The 14,888-nt window shown below is 42.1% G+C and overlaps 1 protein-coding gene across 3 annotated transcripts in view; it reads left to right on the top strand.

The window, feature by feature from the left end:
• The window catches only part of VCAN (versican), a 139,016-nt gene that overhangs the window by 15,320 nt on the left and 108,808 nt on the right, over positions 1 to 14,888 (top strand). For all 3 annotated transcript variants that reach the window (XM_054031894.1, XM_054031892.1, XM_054031893.1), the window contains exon 3: positions 6,138 to 6,515. In XM_054031894.1, the coding sequence (XP_053887869.1) occupies positions 6,138 to 6,515 (378 nt within the window). The remainder of the gene's footprint in view (positions 1 to 6,137; positions 6,516 to 14,888) is intronic.

Below are 14,888 nucleotides of genomic sequence, written 5' to 3'. Positions count from 1 at the left end.
TCTCTGTATACCTGGGAAAGAACCATTATCTCTCTTGGAGTAAAAACTATCACTGATCATCCACTGGTGTGGTCCTGTGTGTCACTGCATGGCTTTTGTTCTCTAATAATCTGTCACTCAGCTCAAGGTTAAACGTTTGCAGCAGTCTAGGTTCTGTGTGGTTTAGTCTACTGCTTGCTATCACGTCTTCCCCATAACCAGCCCCCCTGCCATGCCAAAGTCTCCAAAGGGCTTGGTTTGGATATTTCTAAGGATTTTTTTAACGTATCAGTTCTGAAATCCAAGATTCCCATGATAGACACAACAAAACTCCAACTTTATTTGTAACACAGCAGATTACAGATATGCAATATTTTATATATTCACCATTAATTATTGTTCTAGTCTTTCTTTCATTTTATCATCTCTCTCATCCTTGTACTTGGCCCTATCCATATATACCTAGCACATATGCAAGGTAAGCACATAATTTTTATGTAGAAACAAAAGCATCTGTTTGTTTTAAAAGTAAATGTAGAGGCTCTTGTGTGGTTTCTTTAAGATCCTTTAAATTCCCATAAGATACTTTTGGGAGCGGAACAGCAGGAAGTACTACATAAGCCTGTGAGGTCAAAGGAGTGCCCCATCACAGGACCTGTGCTGTTTGCTCTAGTGCACATAAAGGATTAATGACAGAAGTTAATGGACAAAGTTTACATTGGTTGCTAGCATGACATTCACTCACTTTTGAACTAGCTGATGGTCTAGTATGTTAGGTTACAAACTGGACTAGTGACTGTGATAAATGTGGGAATTTACCTACCTGATTTAAACATTAATTTGTCATGTCACGAATGAGTGTGATTTCAAGAAGACCCTATAAACCTGAAAAGAGTAGAAAATCCCCTCAGTAGCAGTCTGACACTTGAGTCTGTGACTAATACATAATAATAAACATCTATTTGTGCCTGTATATTATATATATGTACATGTGGGTGTGCTCTAATATTCAGGACTGCAGATGGAATATACATTTGCCTGGTTTTCTATGATTTACTGACAGAGTATGAGAAGTAATTGATCCTTCAGTACTCTATGCCTGGTTTACATCCTCCCTCTCTTTACTGTAGTAACTCAGACCACAAACCATCTGGTAGGAACACAGTGAAGTTTTTGTTGGGATTCAATTTATTACCTCCATTCTCAAAGCTCTATACATGTTCTTGCAGGTAGTCCTGATTATTTTTTTTTAATTTAATTTAACAATCTAACACTGTTATATTCTTAAGTATTGAATTTCTTTCTTAAAAGATTTAGAGTTAATGAACAGAGTTTGCTTAGGCTCAGTGTATAAAGAAATCAGATTTAATAGAGCACATGAGATCATAGGTATTTGTTATGGCTGCTACTAGACTGGACTATAGAGAGTATGTGTAGTCAGACTATTGATGAACTCTCAACAAAGGTTTTTAATTGTTCTTCCCCTGTAAACTTGGCTTAACATAAATAGGATCTTTGATTCCATGAGAATACATTTTTGTCTGATTACTCACTGTCAAAGTTTCTGTCCTCTTAAACTTAATTACACAGCAAGACCATTCTTCTAAGCAGCTTCTCCTCCTGGAGGACATTCCTTCCAATTGGATCCAGACCTCTTTGCCCCATACAGACCAATGGGTGTTGCTATTATTTTTACCTTAAAATAGCCCTTTCTCTGCTTACTTCACTTTTCAGGGGATTTGCAACTTTTGCAAAAGTAAAATTGTACAAGACATTCTGGGGAAGGAGTCTTTGTTCTCAGGCGGGAGCAAATGTTTTATTTTGTGTCTAACTTCAAAAGAAAGAGAGCAAGCCCTACTTCATAGATAAGATGAGCTGACTTTTACAACCCAAACTGTGAACTGGGAGGACCTGAGGCAAGGTCCAAAACAACAGATAGCTGAAATTCTGGTTAAAGTCAAAAGGAAAACAGTTTTATTCAAGGTAGAAGCTCACAAAGGGGAAATTCTATCAGGGAGCTCCAGGAGGCAGCGGTATGGAATTTATAGCCTCACTGAGCTCCCTATTTTTAACTACCTCCCTATAATTAATTATGCAGCCCCACAATCCTTATAACTGCCTGGCAGCAGGGTCCACTAACTCTGACTGGTAGAACATTACAGCAGGTTCGAGATGAAACTGTTCTACAACTTTTAAAAAGCAACAGAGGGTCCTGTGGCACCTTTGAGACTAACAGAAGTATTGGGAGCATAAGCTTTCGTGGGCAAGAACCTCACTTCTTCAGATTCTTGCATCTGAAGAAGTGAGGTTCTTACCCACGAAAGCTTATGCTCCCAATACTTCTGTTAGTCTCAAAGGTGCCACAGGACCCTCTGTTGCTTTTTACAGATTCAGACTAACACGGCTACCCCTCTAATACTACAACTTTTAAATACTCACACCAAAACCCCCATGTTTATGTAATGAGAGGGCTCCAAGAAACCCACCAGAATGTAGGGAAACTCACAGTTAAATCCACAAGGCTTGGCCCTTAACATGATCCTGTACATCAGTATGGATAAATAAATGAAGGAAGAACCTCCCCCCCCGATAATTTGCATGAGGAAAAATAAACAGACCTTCATTTGTCATTTATTAGTATCAGGATTGGCTGCAACATGAGGCCACGTTGCACTGTAAGGCACTGGCTCACATTGGGCACTACGGCAGGGGAACAATCTGGTATAATCTTAAAACATGATCCTTTCCCCAGCTCCCTGATAAATGCTCCATCCCTTTGGACTGTGCACCTGCTCCCCCCTGAGCAGTTGATCAGCTCCATGTGGCAGGGATGAAACCATTGCTCAGCCTCTTTCCAGCTCTCTTTGAAATGATTTGCACCCTTAGGGAAGTAGGAAGGAGCAGTGTCTGAAGTCTTCACTGGGGGACTGTGATTGACATTTCTTTGCAGGGGGCCACAATGCGTGGAAAGATTTCTTATGCCTTCTTTCCCCATTTACCCATTCTAGGGCTAGTGATAAGCTGGTCATTAAAATTTACATTTAGATAAGAAGGAAAGTACTCTGACAGTTATGACCGATTACTTAGTGAGGCCCCCATAACTTGACTACACTGTGATTCTTTGGGCTTGATCCCACCGTCCTAACTCAGATAAAGTTCCCATTGACTTAACTGGGAATTTTGCTTGAGCAAGGACTCCAAGGTATGGCTCTTTGTGGTGATTTGGACTTAAGTCTCTCTGTGTGTGCATGTGTGTCCTCCATTAACCAGTTGTATTGAAAAGTTTTTTATATACCATTTAGCAATAGAAAAATGCTTGTATTAATCACCATCCTGGCTGGTGATTTCAAAACCATGTTTCTTTTTAATACATACAAGAGGACATTAGTGCTTTTAGGTCTCACGTGGCTGTGGAAATGGGTAAAGGGGCTGGAAAAATGGGTGTCCAGGTTTCATAGCACCTTTTATTGTTAGCTCTAGGAGAGCTGTTGACCTAGGAAAACTGGCAAATATCTGCCCCTCTCAGCTTCCGACAAACACACAGGCAGTTACTGAACCTCTTCCTGTTCTTTGCTGTCCTTGGTGACCATTTGTTTTGCTGGCCCTGTACTTATTAAGGAATGATCTGCAAAGTGGCATTCCGAGTATCTGGGGAAGAGATAGCATTCTGTGCTTTCAGTCAGAAGGAAAATGCTGAAGCAGCAGAAGGAGCGTAAGGGTTAAGAAAAGAAGAAAAGGCTGCCTTCAGCAGCGGACAATAAATCATGCTTGAATAGCTAGCATGGGCTGCCACAGGAAATAAAGTTTTTGGAACAGTGCAGGAGCATCACTTACCCATGTTTAATTGCCAAACATTTTTTTCCCAAATGGGAAAAGTAACTTTTTTTTTTTAAATCCTATTTTATCTAATAACAGACTTAGGCTGATTAGCCTGCAAGTCAGAACAGAGAGTACTCTTATTATAAAAGTGCTCTGGGATACTTACTTTGTAAAGTAGATGGATGTATTTGTGGCCACATGGTCTCCTTTCTTTCCAAAATGTTGCCCTAGATTAGAACAGATATAAACTGTATATCGTAATGATATGGTTGCTGCCAAGAGCTTTCAGTCAACTCAACATGTAAATATCAATTTTAAGGAGAAAATTTCCTCGGGGATCAGTGCGGATATTGCAGATCACTGCAGCCACCACCAACTGTCTCTGAAGATTATTAAAATTTTGACAGGCAGGATAAATAGAACTAGGTATTTATTCTTTTAAATATTCTCTTTCATGAAGATACACATTTTTAAAAAAGCAACTAGACATCATAAGAAATATGAAATATTTTGAGAGTGATTTTGATCTCACACCTGTATAAACTGGTGGTAACTCCATTGAAATTGAGAGTCCTGATTTTGCAGTCTCTCACACCAATTTTACTGCCATGTAATTCATTGCAGTTATGTTAGCACAAAGCTGGTGTAATGGAGTGGAGAATCAGATCCAATGGCATTTATCCTAATGTAAAACTTCAGATTAGAATAATGCCCTCTTACTTTATTATCCATTGATGCTATGATGGGCCAGATTCTGACACCCTTGCTCAGGTTTAGTAGCCCTGACTCCTCAGGTAACTCTATTGATTTCAGTGGGAATATTTGTGCAATAAGGCTATACTCAACATGAGTAAGAGCGTTTGCACCTGGACCTTGGTGATTTTTACCCAACAACCTATAATCCTAACAATTCCTTACTCTTCTGACTATTGTATCTGAATTGTCTTGGTCTTTCCCTGTTTTTACAAATAGATTCTTGTTAGAACTATGGTCTCTAGACCTTAATTGTAGTTTGTGACTTGTTTAAATCTCAGTACCTTTCTGTAATATTGAGACATTCAGATACCAAGGTGATGAGCATTATATCAACACCTAATAAAGAGAGATTTGACCATTTAAAGTATATGCTATATAGAGCTAACTATGCCTCTTTGAAAAAAATAATGTAACCAACATTCAAATGCTTTACAACACAGCAGCTTTTGAAATAGCCAGGTGTTATCTTTCTTTCTTTAGAATCTTCTACAGTATAAGCGTAGCAGTCTTTTTTGACAACTAATAACGAACAGCTAGATAGTTTCCATGTGTTGTCAGCACTTGTTTCTTCCCTCACACTCTTGGTGGTCAATATTAGTTTGCAGATATTATCTTTCTAAACTATGAACCCTAGTTCATTTAAAATGAATTGCCATTATCTTCAGCCTTTCAGAGAAAGAGTTATAGAGCAGGCCAGTGAAAAGGAAAGAGATAAAATATGCATATATGATGTTATTGAACCATACCTAATAACTTAATGAGGATTAAGAGCTGGTGTGTAATAGTAGCAAACAGAAATCCTTTCTCCAGACACATGCTGTAGGCAAGCTGGGTGAACAGTAGCCAACTTTCCCCTAAGGATATTGTCTGGTGGAAGCATTTCCCTGTAAAGTATTTGCAGCTGGATATGTCATAAAACTATGATAAAAGTCCTATAATCACAAGTTTGAGCCAAGAAGGGACCTCCATGTGCTTCATTTCCTCGTTTACTTGAACATCCTACAATATTTGGTTTCAGCAACACGTTAAGGCCTGCGATTGGAAAAGAGGCAAACAATTAAAAAAGAACTAATAGTTTGGAGAATCTCACTGGAAAGACTGTAGTTTAACAGATCAAAATGAGTTAACCTTTGATAGAATGATGGGTGGGTTCTCAGAGTTGTAATGCGCTTATAAGGCCATGGGTCATATTCTCCTCTCATACTGGTTTTACTTCTGCATAACAACCATACCTACCTCTTCCATCTGTTGATCTCAAAGCACTTTACAAAGGGGGGCAGTAATGTTAATCCCATTTTATATAGGCGGAAACTGTGACTCAGAGAGGTAAAGTGATTTGCCCAAGGTTACCCAAGTAGGCTGAGGTAGAGGCAAGAATAGAACTCTCCCAAATCCTAGTCTAGTGGACCACACAGCCTCTGAGTTTCTTCTAGTGACTCCAATGAAGGTAGTCCTGATTTACACCACCATAAAGGACATGAGAATCAGCCTCCATGTGAGCTTTAATCCTTAAATTGCAATGGAATTGATCTGGTTCTTATTTTGTTGGCCCACTAATGTGACTTTTTCCCTTCTTCTTTTAGTTAAAGTGGAAAAAAGCCCTCCTGTAAAGGGTTCCCTTTCTGGAAGAGCAACCCTACCTTGCTTCTTTTCAACCTTGCCTACTTTACCCCCCAGCTACAACAATACAAGTGAATTTCTTCGAATCAAATGGTCAAAGGTTGAACAGGATAAAACCGGAAAAGATGTGAAAGAAACCACTGTTCTGGTGGCCCAAAATGGGAACATCAAAATAGGGCAAGGCTACAAAGGCAGAGTGTCTGTTCCAACCCACCCGGAGGATATTGGAGATGCTTCGCTGACTATGGTTAAACTACGTGCAAGCGATGCGGGTGTGTACCGCTGTGATGTCATGTATGGAATTGAAGACACCCAAGATGTCATCGCATTGGCTGTTGATGGTAAGGAATCATTTAATACATTTGTAGATAGTAATGATCCCATATATCTAGTTAAAATGGAAAGGACAAATAATTACCGTAAAGTCAAAGCATTTAGAGGTGCTTCAGCACCCTTGATAAATATGCTCCTGGTTTTCTGCTATCATTTCTTCCTGCTCCCCTTCTTTCTCCCAAGACTCTCTCCAATGTTGTATCCTTCTACTTTCCTCTTCATGCTTTTTTGATACTTTCCTTTACACTTGGAACAATCTCCCTCCTTTATTCACTAAGTGGTCTGCCTCACCACTTTTAAATCCCTCCTCAAGACATTCTGCTACTTTATCACCTTTCAACAATGATCTCTACAAGATTCCTATGCCACCTTTCTCCAGGACTGTGATGTATTGTAATGTGTGTGTGAACTGTTTTGCTTTTACTAGATTGTAAGCTTGTTGGGTAGCAGTAGTGTCTTTTTAAATGTTTGTATAGCACTGGGAATGTTGTTGGTTCAGTGAGGAATAAATGATAATAAAGAACTATTTATTTGACCCTCTGGAACTATGGTACAACACACTATATCTATCACCGCCTAATACCAAAAACATGATGCAATCTTAGTTGGAAGACACTTTCTCCCAGGTTTTCCAAGTAAAACATGCCATGATAGTCATGTCAGGCACAAAGTACCTCATTCACCACAATAAAAGGGAGATAAAAGCTGTGGTGGAACTCCACAATTATGTGCATGTAAGGTACCATACTCGCCACCCACAGCACCCCCTTATTTCAGGCTATGATGCTGAAAGGGAGCCTGTGTCTCTAGTGCCTCCTACTGGCCATTTGCCTCTCACCAGGTCTTCCATGCCTCAGCTAGGGTGACCAGATGTCCCGACTTTATAGGGACAGTCCTGATTTTTGGGTCTTTTTTTATATAGGCTCCTATTACCCCTCACCCCTGTCCCAATTTTTCACACTTCTATCTGGTCACCCTAGGCTCAGCCCTCTGGCCAAGTCACCTAAAGTCTAAATAAATATCCAGATAATAGTTCTTCCAGCTCTCTCAAACTCCATTGAAGTGTTCTTACTGCCCTCCCTCTCAGAAGCCTAATTTGCTCTTGTAGTTGGGCTTGCATGCCCCTTCCTCAGGGGCTGGAACCCTCTACTCTGGGTTCCAGCCCAGGGACCCTATATTAAGCAGTGAGGTGTGCTTCTTCAGACACGCTGCTGTTTCCCAAAACTGCTTCTTGCCTCTAAGTCCACTTATGCTGCTTCCCCACAGCCTGTGCTTAACACAGTATCTCTTTGGTTTGCAGGCCTCTGGCTTCTCCCTTCTCTACCAAACTAATAAGCCTTCTGCTCCTCTCAGGCTCCACTGAAGTGTTCTCACTTGTCCTCCCTCAGGGCCTCCCCTCTTCTTTCAGAGTCTGTCCTTTGTTGCTCCTTGTCTTAACAGGCTTTCTTTCCCTACCTCCCTTTCCTAGGGACTCTGGCAGCTCCCATTAGGGATCTCCTTACTCCTTGTAGGCACCAGCTCAGGGCTTCCTCAACTGGAACCTATGCTGCTCCCTATGGGTCCTTCCACCTGACCTCCTACCTATTTAAGCTCTGTCTCAGGGCTATCACCTGCTGGAGTCAGAGCCTGCTCCAACCTGCAAGAGAGTCCTGCTTTCTCTGTGGCCTTTCTATCCCTTCCTAACTGCATTCTCCACTGTGTATAGTCTTTTCCTAACCCTTTCACAGCTGGATTCAGTAATTATCACTAAGTTGCCATATCACCATCAGCTGGTGCTAGTGTAACTCACACACCTCCTGGGTGTGGTATTCTGGTCCATCTAGTGGCACCAAGACCACTTAAAGAGATCAAATAAATCTGCTCTATAATCTTAGCTTCACAGCCATACCCAGGAGGTGTGTGAGTTACACTAGCACCAGCTGATGGTGATATGGCAACTTAGTGATAATTACTGAATCCAGCTGTGAAAGGGTTAGGAAAAGACTATACACAGTGGAGAATGCAGTTAGGAAGGGATAGAAAGGCCACAGAGAAAGCAGGACTCTCATGCAGTAGAGGCTCATGCACTAAGCTCCAGACGTCCCCGGTTCAATCCTGCCTGTGGATGACTAGGGTCTGTCAGTGGCACACTAGCTACAAGTCCCAGACAAGGCTGAGCATGGCTAGCATTTGAAGGGCCACCTAGCCTGTAACAATGCACAAATTAGATCTGGTGAAAAAAAATGGGGGAGGGGGAAATCACAAATATTTGTTTCAAAATTTCCCACTTCCCTTATTTTTTTCTAAATTTTGAAATTTCATTGAAGTGTCTACATTTTGAAAATACTCGGCCAGCTCTAGTACAAAAGAGGAAAATCATATTGTTAGTTCTTCAATTTGCACAGACAGATGCTCTTTGTTGTAGGTGTGAGGAGTGCATGTGCCTTTTTGACTGTACAGCTGTTGTGATCTAGCTGAAAGTTTGACCCTTTGAATGTTTTGATGATTTTTTCTATATTCACTATTACCTGTGCTTTAATTTTTAAAAAGAAAACATAAGTCCTTCTAGTTCTGAAGAATAGTTTTACATGTTTAAATGGTTGTCTGCCTGTGGCTTTTTATATGTCTTTCATTAGTATAGCATCTGAGCCACCTCCTTTTCATCTTAAAGGATGTTAACTACAAAGCCTATAAACATCAGACCACTTTGCTCTGTGTTTTTGTCAGATCTTATAAACTAAGTGGAGCTGAGATCAGTTCTTGGATGAGACCTTTAGAGCCTTTTCTATACTAGGATTATTTAAAATTGCTAATGCCAGTGAAGCTGAACCCATATTAGTGATGGTGGGAAATTTTTGCAAAATTCTCCATTAGCTGGAAGAAATGTTACTGGTGATTCAGAAGGTGGAATTCTTTCATTTCATTCAGGATAGCTCTAAGACTCTTAGAATGATGGATAAAAGGACATGTAGTTTGTAAAGCAATCTGGGATTCTTCTGGAAGAAAGATGTTTATAAATGATCAAAGTTGCTATTGTTAATCATTATGACATATTGCTACTCTTTAAATGCCAACATTATTAAGTGTGTTCAGTGATATATTAGATACATCCAGTCAAATTTGATACATTTGTTAGAAGTGGCTGAACATACTGGGCTAGAGCCTAGCTTTGTAGAGTTACTGTGAAGCAGTGTAGCTCTACTGAAGTCAATTGAGCTACATCAAATTGTACCATCTGAGGATCTGGCCCACTGTTCCAAGCAATTCCTGATGTCCTATTTGTTTGAATGGACATTCAAAATAGATGCATCTTAAAAATGTTTTGATTAAAAACTAGAATGATATAAAAATAATGTGCACCCATTAAATTGATTAAAAATGGCTAACTGATAGGTCTCAAAATGTAACTGTAAATGGGGAATCGTCATTGAGCAGTTGCAAGTTGAGGCTAGACAAATTCAAACTGGAAACAAGGCGTACATTTTTAGCAGCAAGAGTAATTAACCAGGGGAACAATTTACCAAGGGTCATGGTAGATTCTCCATCATTCACAATTTTAAAATCAAGATTGGATTTTTTTTGAAAGATATGCTCTAGCAATTAGTTGGGGAAAGTTCTATGGCAGGTGTTATACTGGAGGTCAGACTAAATGATCATAATGGTCCCTTTTGGCCTTAGAATCTATGGTCCAGTACCAGCAAAGGTACTTAAATAACCTCAGACAGCTGCCTTGTTGGGTTTTGACTTGGAGGACCCATACAAAATAAAACATACAGAAACTGACTAGTGCTTCCTGTGTGGACGCATATAAAAAATAAACATATAGTTTAATAGCCCTTTTCAGCCTTTCCCCTAGATTTAATCGGTATATTAAGTCCATTGAATCCTGCCTGCATCAAATGAGCATGTGTTACAATTGGTGGACTATGCTGTGAGTGAAAGCAATAGTTTCAAAGGAAGGAGGGAGAGGTCTCTGCGGATTATTATTTACCCTAACACAGTTTATACAAACCTGGACTCCTGCTACCAGTCATATAAAACATTTAAGGCTTGATTTTTCAAAACCTCAGAAGCCTAAGGCTGTCTGCAAAAAAAAGAAGAGGATATAATTGCATGTCTAATTTGTATGTGCATTTGCTGCAAATACACAAGCAAATATGTTTGTATGCAAATGGCCAGTTTAACTGGCTGTATTTATACCTACATACTCATTTGCCCGGTCATAAGCAACTTTGTGTGACCTTGGGTTTCTGAAGTTCAGAAAATCAGGCCTCTATGAATATGTCTACACTGCAATAAAAGACCCGTGGCTGGCCCGGGTCACCTGGCTTGGGCTGTGGGGCTATAAAATTGCAGTGTAGATGTTCCGGCTTGAGCTGAAGCCCAAGCTGTAAGACCCCACAAGTGGGGGAGGGTTCCAGAGGGTGACAATTTACTATTTGTAAAAAATGAGGAAAATAATCCATCTTTTTGAGATCTGTGCATAAAAATGCTATGTAAGTGCAAAATATTTATTATCATGCTCCTCAGAATATGATAGGACATGTTATTTAATGGCTCCATTTGTATCCTACCATGGTATTAGGCATTAAAATATAACAGTGGGGCAAAATATAATAGGGTTACCATCGATCCTTATTTCCCCGGATATGTCCGGCTTTTGCATCTCTAAATAGCCATCCGGGAGGAATTGGTAACAAGGTTAAAATGTCTGGGTTTTTTTTCTCCCTTGCCTCCCTCCCTCCCTTCCATGCAGATTGAGCTGCTCCCATTGGCCTCCAGCAGCCAGACCCCTCCCCTGCTCCCCCCTCCCTCTGTCTGCAGCCCTGTGTAACACACAAACCGACCCACCCGGCAGCGTGTTTTGCAAATGGCAAGGGGAGTCCGGGGTGGGGCAGTCAGGGAGTGGAGGAGTGTTGGATGGGTCCCTGGCCTCCACCTGCCACCCCCCATCTGTGCGTCCCCCCCCGTGGCCCCTCCTTCCCTGCCTCTCCCTTACCTGCTTGTACTGCCAGAGCCAGCAGAAACTGCTGTCTGCTGCCCCCGGGTCCTAGCATCCCCCATCCACTAATGGGAAGACAGGCTGCCCTTACCCTGCCCTTCCACCCTAGCCCTGAGCCTCTCCAATGCCCCAAACCCCTCAGCCCCAGCCCTCATTCCCCCGCACCCTAATCCTCTGCCCCAGCCCTGAGCCTCCTCCTGCATCATGAATCCCTCATCCCCAGCCAGGGCCCTCATCCCCCCACATCCTAATCCTCTGCTCCATTCCTGATCCCCCTCCTGCATCATGAACCCCTCATCCTCAGACCCACAGCTCTCACCCCTGCATCTCCTCCTATCCCCAAACTCCCTCCCAAACCCCCTCCCCCTTCCCACACACCCTCTCCTGCCCTCAAACTCCCTCCCAAAGCCTGCACCCCCTCCCTTTGCATTGCCTCCTACCCCCAAACTCCATCTCAGAGCCTGCACCCTTCACCCCCTCCTGCACACCCACCCCCTACCCAGCCCGGACCCTGCACCAGCACCCAAACTCTATCCCAGAGCCTGCACCCTGCACCCCTCCTGCACCCTAATCCCCAGACCTCCTCCCACCCAGAGCCTAAGGCAGGTGGGGGGGGTGTTCTGGGCACCACCAAAATTTCTACAACCCTGCCACCCATGCGAGTGGATAAGGGTCGGGGCAGTAAGGGGACAGATACGGTCCTAGGGGACAGTTAGGGTGGGGATTCTCAGCAGGGGGCAGTCAGGGGACAAGAAGCAGGAGGGGTTGGGGTTCTGAGGGGGGCAGTCGGGGTGGGAAGTGGTAGGGAGTGGATGGGGGCGGGGCTTCCCCCCCCCCAGTGTCCTCTTTTTTGATTGTGGAAATATGATAACCTAAAATATAATGGAAAAGAAAATGAAAAATCTCTGCAAAAAAAGTTCAACTGTTTTTTTCATAACTCGCCTGGGGGCTCCTGCAGATTTAGGGGGTTCAGGGTGGCAGGTGGAATCCTTGCAGATTTCTTGCTCTTGTCTATATCTCACTAGTGAAGGCCTCTCTCAGCAGCCTCTCTCTTCTTGTCCTTGTCTCACTGGCTGGTATGGGGGAGGGGCTGTTTCCATGGAACTTGTTCTATTTGTTTTTATTTGTTTTAGCTGCAAGCCTGGCAGACTTTTCAGGTATTAGGGAAAAACAGAGAAAGCAAGTATGGAAAAATGTATGTTTAAAATCCTGAGCTAGATGTGGGGAGAAGCAGCTGTTAAAGATGTAGGTAAATGTAAAGAGGAAAGGAGCGAGAAATTGTAATTCACATTTTCATTTTTATGCAGACCCCTCCCTTGGTGCAGGCATTATGATGATAATAAATGGGAGCTGCTCCTAATGTGGGAATAATGCCACTTTATTGAGCTTTCAGTCCTTGGAGATTTTATGTTGGCAATCTAATTGATTTGTTCTCTCCGAAATCTGAGCTCTCATTGATTAGCCCTTAAATACAGCATTTGTAGAAAGATTGGGATTTAAAACTGCCTATCTTATATCACGATCATTTCTGGAAGTTAACCTCACAGGCTTTCTTTCTAACTGAACAGGCTGCTCCATCTCTCCACTGCTGCTCGCAGTCTCTGGAGTTGAACTTTCAAAGTGGGTCTCTGATTCTGCCCCCAGTTTGCCTGCCAGGAGTAAAAAGGAACAAGGGCGAACTCCTCTGAAAGGAGGGATATAATTAGTTGGTTGAAAAGACTAAAGGTTTGTGCTTAGTGCAGCTCAGGACAGGAGAGGGAAGAATGGCTTTGAGCCACGGTTCTGTGCTTCTGATTTGAGACTGGCAAAATGGCTTCTGGAGTACCGCCCGAAGACTGCTTTAAGCTACATAAGCCAAAAACTGAAGCACTGTGTACCCTGGCCCCACCCTACCATATCCCCTAGTCATATGGGAGAGGCTTTACACCCCCTGAGTATTCCCCTACTTGAGAGAAGTCCCTGGGTGCTGTGTAGCTCTCTAGTTGACTGGAACTGCTTCAGCATGCCAAAGCCTCTGGAAGAATGGCCAAAGATCTCACCATAAGAATTCGGGTCCACATCCCTGTGCAGGTGAGCAAAGTGGAGAGGATGCAAGAAGATCCCATAGTGCCCTCTGCATAGTCCCTATGCAGACAGATGCTAGCCATCCCAAAGGGGGCATTGAGGAAGGAGGAAGAGGTTGGGTGCACAGGAGTGTAGCCGTTGATCCACTGCCCTTGCATACTGGTAATCAGTGCCAAACGTATTCATGCTTGGGCCATGCAACTCGTGAAGACCCATGTGTAGGATGCAGTTTGTGACCAAAACCTAAAATGAAGGACACAAATGAAATATTCATTTGAGAAACTTAAAATGCTGTGGTAGTCACTCTAGTCATATAATTGACTCTTTCTATAACCTCTATTTTGTTATTCTTTTTTTCTGATGTATATGATTTTCAGCAATAAAAGTGAGGGGTTTCACCAAATTTGTGTTGTGCATAGTTAACTTTAGGACAAAAATGAGGGACATTTAGAGGTATGTCTGCACACTGCCTCTTAATCAGGACCGTGCTTACCAGACAGTTGAGTTCTTTGTTTGCTTCCCCACAATGCCAGCTTTGCAAATCTTTCCCCCAGTCCTCTATAGTTTGGGCACCTAACATTGATACAAGTCAACAAAATAACTGCCCCTGTTTTTTAACAACTCCCCCCTCACACACACACACTCACTCCATCAGTTCCTATTATTAAAAAGTTAAATCAAACATTTGACCAATGAAATCCTTCAGTGTTCCGTGAAGCTTGCCAAATGCAGCTGTGACAGACTATTGGAGGGCACAGGTTCCAAAGGCATGAGCCCATCACTGAAAGTCTGCTTTGATTTGTAGGCCACAGTAATGTGACAGCTGTATTATTGGAGCCCTTCCTAGTAACACCAAGGGATTTTGAAGCATAATACACTGGCAAATAGCCAAGCAGTGTTGCAGCCCAGGGGTGTGAAACAACAGATCTGTTTTCTTCTAATTAAATTACTCCCTTAACAATTAAATCGTTCCTTAAATTTTTCTCCATAAATGTAACAAACAGGTAATTGATTAAATGTCACTCTTGTGCTCACTCAAAAATGAGTTATTTTAAATTTTGGATACAGCAGAATACTTTCCTTAAGTGCTCTTGCCTACAGACACTGCTTCTTCTTCCTGTAATTATACTTATTGTGTTTGCCAGATGTTCAGTGACAACACTGCACTGTTCTAGTCTGTTTTCCAGTTGCTTTATTTGCTCCTAGGACAACTTTGTTGTTGCTTTTTCTTTCTTAAAACAAATAGACTCAGGGAAAAATCCTTTACAAATTTAGCACTTTTAAAAATCTTGGACAATAGATTTTGCCTTCTCTCTCCCTGTCCAACTGAAACAAT

This window comes from Malaclemys terrapin, chromosome 6 (assembly GCF_027887155.1).
Source record: "Malaclemys terrapin pileata isolate rMalTer1 chromosome 6, rMalTer1.hap1, whole genome shotgun sequence".
Lineage (NCBI taxonomy): Eukaryota > Metazoa > Chordata > Testudines > Emydidae > Malaclemys > Malaclemys terrapin.
This window is presented reverse-complemented; position numbering and strand designations above follow the sequence as displayed.